Source organism: Barbus barbus (assembly GCF_936440315.1).
Source record: "Barbus barbus genome assembly, chromosome: 13".
Classification (NCBI taxonomy): domain Eukaryota; kingdom Metazoa; phylum Chordata; class Actinopteri; order Cypriniformes; family Cyprinidae; genus Barbus; species Barbus barbus.
The window spans coordinates 4,975,745-4,983,307 of NC_136741.1; the positions used below are offsets into that span (position 1 = coordinate 4,975,745).

The 7,563-nt window shown below is 36.8% G+C and overlaps 1 protein-coding gene across 1 annotated transcript; it reads left to right on the plus strand.

The window, feature by feature from the left end:
* The first annotated feature begins 3,987 nt into the window (after positions 1-3,987).
* On the plus strand, positions 3,988-6,465 carry LOC306878779 (claudin-10-like). The gene is made up of 5 exons (XM_079431304.1): positions 3,988-4,318; positions 4,402-4,563; positions 4,648-4,729; positions 5,587-5,694; positions 5,803-6,465. Exons 1-5 carry the CDS (start codon positions 4,087-4,089, stop codon positions 6,029-6,031), a joined length of 813 nt encoding a protein of 270 aa, XP_079287430.1. The 5' UTR covers positions 3,988-4,086; the 3' UTR covers positions 6,032-6,465.
* Positions 6,466-7,563: the final 1,098 nt, after the last annotated feature.

A 7,563-nucleotide genomic window follows, 5' to 3' on the forward strand; every position in this document is an offset into this window, starting at 1 on the left:
AGGATGATATGTTATGAGGCAGAAATGGGCTTCCATATAATTTTGACTTATTATCTGACGCATAAGCTAGTATCTCATAAATTGACTTTTGTCATGACTTTTTATCTTAGATGTTTTACTTTTCATGGTTGACTATGCTCTCAACGTCAAATGCAGAAATGCTAATTCATGCGTTTATGACCTCAAGGTTAGACTATTGTAATGCTTTATTGGGTGGTTGTTCTGCACGCTTGATCAACAAATTACAGTTGGTCCAAAATGCAGCAGCTAGAGTCCTTACTAGAACCAGGAAGTCTGACCACATTAGTCCGGTTCTGTCAACACTGCCCTGGCTCCCTATCAAACATCATATTAATTTTAAAATCTTGTTAACTACTTATAAAGCCCTGAATGGCTTAGCTCCTCAGTACCTGAGCGAGCTCTTATCGCATTATAGTCCTTCACGTCCACTGTGATCTGGCCATTTGATAATACCTAGAATATCAAAATCAACTGCGGGTGGCAGGTCCTTTTCCTATTTAGCGCCCAAACTCTGGAACAATCTACCTAATACTGTTCGGGAGGCAGACACACTCTGTCAGTTTAAATCTAGATTAAAGACACATTTCTTTAACCTGGTTTACACATAACACACTAATACGCTATTATTCAAATCCATTAAAGGATTGTTAGGCTGCATTAATTAGATAAAATGGAACCGGGAACACTCCCCATAACACACGATGTACTCGTTACATCGTAAGAAGAATGGCATCGACGCTAATATTTGTCTGTTTCTTTCTTATTCTGTTTCTCAGTCCATGTCCGGATCAGATGGTGGATCGGTGCCGGGAGATGGTGTCTCCCTGATCGACGGCGGAGGCCGGGACACCTGGATGAGCCCCGGGGACATGTCCCCAGTGAAGACCTCGACTTAAATACAATAAAACTAAAAATAAAAGAAAATAACTAAAAATATATAATAAAATACCTAACTACATAATACTATTATTGTGAGAAATTGTAACAATATAAAATAGAAATAAATACATTTATACATTTAAAATTTTAATTAAAACAATAAGTAAACAATAAATAAACAATTATCTCTTGGCCAGAGGAGAACTGGCCCCCCAACTGAGCTTGGTTTCTCCCAAGGTTTTTTTTCTCCATTCTGTCACAGAGGGAGTTCTGGTTCCTTGCCGCTGTCGCTGGCTTGCTCAGTTTGGGACACTTCATTTCTAGTGATTATCGTTAATTTGATTTCACAGATACTATTTAAACTAAACTGATCTAGACAATGACCCTGGGTTGCCAGTTGGCGGAAAACACAGTGTATTTCATTTCAGACATGGAAGCTGGCAAGGAAGGTGCGCTCGTTCTTGTTGGTGTGGTCAATCTGGCAACCTGCGTGTGCGTCAAGTCTGAGGAGGAGGAGCCGGGTGAAAAAACCCTCTCCAATATTTGGAATTTGAATCAATCCTATATACAGCACCTAAAACACATCAGATCAGAATACATGTGCGCAGTACGTGGCTAAGGCTTACCAAAGTTTACCAGCCACACCTCGACCCCTTGATTCCAACAAACAGATCAATGTTGAAAGTGCTGCAGAGATGAAGTCTTTACACTCCTCAGGCATTGCTTATGCCTGAGGAGCGGTGGTGCGAGGACCCTATTGGAATTCCTGATTCTTCTTCTCTTCTCTTCCAAGATGAATTGCATTTTTGAGGGCCTAAACATGCATCAAAACTCATGAAATTTTGCACACATGCCAAAAGTGGTGAAAATTTGCATCTGCTATGGGTTTCAGAAGTGGATGTTGACAAAATGGCTCAATAGCATTTCAACAAAGTGCCTCTCGAGCTTTATTTCTCATACATGTACGAAATTTGGTAGACACATGTAACACACCAATACCTAAAAAAAAGTCCCCGGTACGAAGTCCGACACCCAACAGGAAGTCTGTTATTTTGAATTTTCTCAGCAAGTTTTGTGTAGTTTTTGCCATTTTCAGGTATTGTATTTAAACAAACTCCTCCGAGAGATTTACATAGATCAACACCAAATTTGGTCACCCTTTGTGACGTTAAATTGCGAAGATCTTGAATTTCGTTGAAGGGCATGTCCGTGGCGGCCTGACAAACTTCGATGTTTTGCCATGAAAAAGGAAAAAGCAAACTTCACATGTTTGATAAGAACACATGCCCATGCCCATATTCAGTTATACTCTTAGCGCCACATGCTGGCAACAGGAAGTGGCGTTTTACGTTCAAACATCAACATTATATTTAGTCAGTCTAATCTAAAGGTCATTGTGATGTTAAATTGTGAAGATCTTGAGTTTTTGTTAAAGGTGTGTCCATGGCGGCGTGAGAAAGTTCGATATTTCGCCATGGGAATAGAAGGTGTTGTAACTCAGCCATAAAATGTCCAATCTGCCCCAAACTTCACACGTATGTTCGATAAGAGTCCTGGTCTGAACACATCTAAAGGCCAATATTCAGTTATTATCATAGCGCCACCTGCTGGTAACAGGAAATGACTTGTTATACACAAACTTAAACATGCAATGTTCAATCTGCCCCAAACTTCACATGTTTAGTAAGAGTCCTGGCATGAAGACATCTAAAGGCCAACATTCAGTTAATCCCATAGCGCCACCTGTTGACAACAGGATATTTCATGCTTTACACTAACTCAAACATGCAATGTTCAATCTGCAACGAACCTCATATGTTTGATAAAAGTGCTGGCTTGAAGACATCTGCATGCCAATATTCAGTTATAGTCAGAGCGCCACCAGCTGGCATCAGGAAGTTTGGCACATATAAATGACTTTGACATATTCCTCCAGTATTTACCACTTTAAATGCATACTGCGCACCGTTCACTGGCTTCTTAAAGTAACTGGGTGGTGATGAGCCTGGGTGCGAGGGCCCTTTAAACGCTGCTTGCAGCTTTAATTTATCTTGATTTTTCTCATTTTATGCTGGTAGCATTGAAATAGCCGAATGTTGTTTATACATAACAGTGCACACTTTTCATGTCACTTGAAACTTTGTATGTTAGATCAGTATCTTAATTATGATGGATTCCAAGTATTCCCAGGCCACTTCACACCCAATAGCCAGCTGATGTTCTGTCAGAGATTATATTTCAAAAACAAGACAACCTGTACAAACAAGATCGTGACAAGAATAATGATTAATAAATGCTTCAACAGAAACAAGAAGTCGTTGTTTAGCACACATTTTGTTTTTCAAGGCAGAAAACAGATAGAAAGGCATTAATTTGTTACTTGAAATTAAACTGAAATAAAATATAGTAGAAACTTTACAAATTTGAACAGAAATAACAATGTTTAAGTACTAAAATTATTTAAACTAAAATTGAAATAATAAAGAAAAGTAACAAATGTTAAGAAAACTGAAAAAAATTACAAAAACGGACTAAATAAAATGATTAAACAAAATTAAAAGTGAAAATATATCTTTATAACATATTTTTGTAATATATAATAATATAATTAAAAATTTCATTGAAAATATATTACAAATAATACTAAAACAACACTGGCATTGCATCCGAATGTTTGTATAAAATCCGTTCTACTTACATAACTTCATATTCTCGGTGAAGTATTTTATAGCGCAAAAAATATTTTATTTTTTTCATTTAATTTTCAAATTTTTTTTTTATTTAATTTCAATTTATCATTCATTTTGACTGAGAAAAAAGCTGTGATTTCATAACATATTGGCTTTAATTTGTTCTTTAATTTCACTTGTTCTAGTTCATTAGACATGCTGTTATAGTGCATTATAAGTTTTTGAAAACCATTTTCCTAGAAAGTCTTGGAATCTGGGATAGCATGGGAATGCCCTCTGGTAATGAAAAACTGCTGATGAGGTCAAACCATGTAGTTTTACCAGTTTCAAGCTGTAAACTGTAGAAGGAAGGTTCCAAAAACAGGAGGAGACAAACATCACTGTTTAATCTCATTTCATTATTGACTTGAAGCATCTCAGAAATACATGCACCACTCTCACCATAGTTTTTTTCCACACAGACACATTTTCTTTCTCTGCTCATTAAGCCGGCAGCATGAGGCAGCGAACGGTGGTGATGTACGTGGAGATCGGTTGCTTTGTGTCCTGTCTGTGTGGCTGGGTTCTGAATTGTTCCACTCTGGCCACTGAGTACTGGGTCATCTCAGAAAGTGCGTCTGTGGTTCTCAGCGCCGGTGATTACTATTCCAACCTCTGGATGGACTGTATCGCAGACACCACAGGAGTATCTGACTGTAAATACTACCCCTCCATGATGGACCTACCTGGTGAGGAAAAAATCTGCCATTATTTCATAATTTCATGTTACTGCAGGATCATTAACAGTATATCTCTCTCTCTGGGTTGTTAGTTTTTCTCCATGTATGCAGGGCCCTGGCTGTCGTCTCTGTGATCTTTGGCTTCTGGGGGGCTGTTCTTGCCCTCATTGGGATGAAATGTACCAAAATCGGAGGCTCTGAACTCGCCAACGCCAGAGTTACATTTGCAGCAGCTTTGACGTACATGGCATCTGGTACAAACCTTTCTTCTTGAACATTTTTGCATTAAGCATAAATTGAGTATCATAAACTGATGTGTTGCTGTGTCTGTTTGGCAGGATTTTGTGGTATGATAGTGTACTCCTGGTGGGGAGATAAGACACGCTCAGAATTTGTGGATCCATATTTCTTAGAATTAAAGTACGTAAATGTTACTTTTATTTTGGTCATGATATTTATAAATTCTTCTCATTTCTAGTTGTGCATTTTTTTTTTTTTTAGAAAGTAGATTAATGATTGACTAATGATGACATACCTAAGGGCATATAGGGCTTGCTCTTGGGACCATTAAAAAACCTGTAACTTTCAGAAATTAAACATTTCTCCCCAGTCGAAAAAATTAACTAACTTAATACTAACTAACCAAATTAATAAATAAAGGTGGCAGTAGTGATGCAAAAGAAATTAACAATTAATTATGACCCTTTTACATTAATTTTGGAACTCATTGCATGAGATGCAGAAAGCCAGTGAGACTATAAATCTATTGGAGACAGACTGGAAAAAATGTCTAAAGTCTATATTGCAGAATAGATGGCTGTGGACATAGGCCAGTGATAGACTTGCTAGGAAATGGAAAATGAATTCATGTTTTAATTCAGCCTTTTACTTTAATTTGGAATTTAATTTAATTTCAAATAAATCTGTATTTTATGTAATTATTTATATTAAAATTATTCATCAATCGCCTTCTAATCAACTGTGAACCCCCCCAAAAAAGTAACATGTTTAAAATTTAGCTGGTAAGATATGGGCTCTTAAAGTCGTAGTTTTGTGACTCTAAAGACCCCTAGAGTTGTATCATATTTGTTGTAATTACAGAGGATAGCTACACGTGCATTCATTGCTGCCGTAAAGCTTTCTGCCCTTTTGGTGGAATTTGCCTTAATAGAAGTCAGAGTTGGCATAACATCAGAATGACATTAAAAATGATATTAGAAAAAAAAAAACTTAAAAACTTTGAAGTTGCTTTAAAATGAATGACTTTTGTTTCTCAGGTTTGAGCTTGGTGCAGCTCTGTTCATCGGTTGGGGAGGTTCATGTCTGCTTATTTGTGGAAGTGCAGTCATGTGTTATTTCTCTGGGAGAGAGTCATTCCCTAAAAGGTCTGGTCCATTGCATTGTATATTTCTACACTGAAATAAGCAAAATAATCATATTAAAAATGTAATGAGTATGTAGTTACATTGATAACTCTTTTGTCTTCTATTCAGGTTTAATAAACAACCCAGGAGACCCCCAACCTACATGACAGCGCGTACCAGACGGACGTACATGCTGCCGGGCTCGACCAGACCCACAACAGTCGTCATCCCTCCTTCACACCAATCATACAGTGTGAGCAGAGGAACCAGAACCAGTGGAGGGAGGAAAGGAACACAAGAAAGCCAGTCTTCAAGGTCTGTCAGACCCAGCCTCCCCCCCATAGACTCAGCTGTGTAATCCAATGTTTGAAGAAACGGTATCAAACCATAATACAATATGCTCAATTTAGTAGCCTTAGTAGATTTTTTTGCAGCATTTATTAATCTAGATGAATATACTATTGATCATTATTTAATCGTGTTCTTTCCTAATGCATTAAGTGATGTTAATTTGTAGCTATTTTTTCAAATGTTAAAATGTACTGTACTAGTGTGTGTAGAAATTAATATGCTGTAAATGTATTCATACATAACATGTTACTGCAGAAATATGAATGTACAGAATGTTTCTCTGTTACCAAAGAAATTATTTTGAAACATCTGCGGAAAATGACACTTGTTGAGTGTCTCTAATACTAATCATTTTTAATAAATTTTCTCAAATTCAACATTTATGTAAGATAGAAAGACAGAAATCTTGTCAATTTAATAAATAAATATTTTACACATTGCAAAAATCTTGTCCTTTGATCATTTGGGATAGAGAGATATATATATAAATATATCCTATATCCAAATCATCTTTCACACACACACACACACACACACATGTTGGTTTTTGTGGTTTATGGGGACTCTCCATAGGCGTAATGGTTTTTATACTGAACAAACTGTGTGTGCTATTGCCCTACACCAACCCTACACCTAAACTTAGCCCTCACAGGAGACTTTGTGCATTTTTAGATTTTCAAAAAAACACCATTTAGTATGTTTTTTAAGCCTTTTGAATTACGGGGACATAGGCAGTGTCCTCATAAACCACCTTCATATTGTAATACCTCTGTCATACCCATGTCATTATACAAATTTGTGTCCTCATAAACCACATAAACATGCACACACACACACAGTTTGTTTTTGTGAATTGTGGGGACATTCCATAGGTGTAATGTTTTTTTATACTGTACAACCCGTATTTTCTATTGCCCTACACCTAAACCTACCCTTACAGGAAACTCATTTTTACTTTCTCAAAAAAACTCATTCTGTATGATTTATAAGCCGTTTGAAATATGGGGACATGGGGTAATGTCCTCATACACTCTTAAAAATAAAGGTGCTTCACGATGCCATTGAAGAACCTTTTTGTCTAAATGGTTCCATAAAGAACCTTTAACATCTGAAGAACCTTTCTGTTTCACAAAAGGTTCTTTGTGGTGAAAGAAGGCTCTTCGGATTATAAAAAGGTAAGAGATGGTTCTTTGAAGAACCTTTGACTGAATGGTTCTTTGTGGAATGAAAAATGAAAAATTTTGAAGCACCTTTATTTTTAAGATTATTACTTATTATTATTACTCTTTGCTATTCGGTATTCTGTTTGCACTCTGGTGTAAATTGCAATATCTGTGCATTCCTCTACAGTTATATATAGGCTAACAGCCTTCTACAGACTATGGGAAGCACCAGGAGATTGTAAAGGAACCTCGAATGAAGCTCAATCAAATGACAGATAACACAACTTGAGATCATATGAGTTTTTGGAAATGTTCTTCAAACATGCCCATAAAGCATTGTCTAATAAATACCACTGGATGGCGTCATTCACTAAGA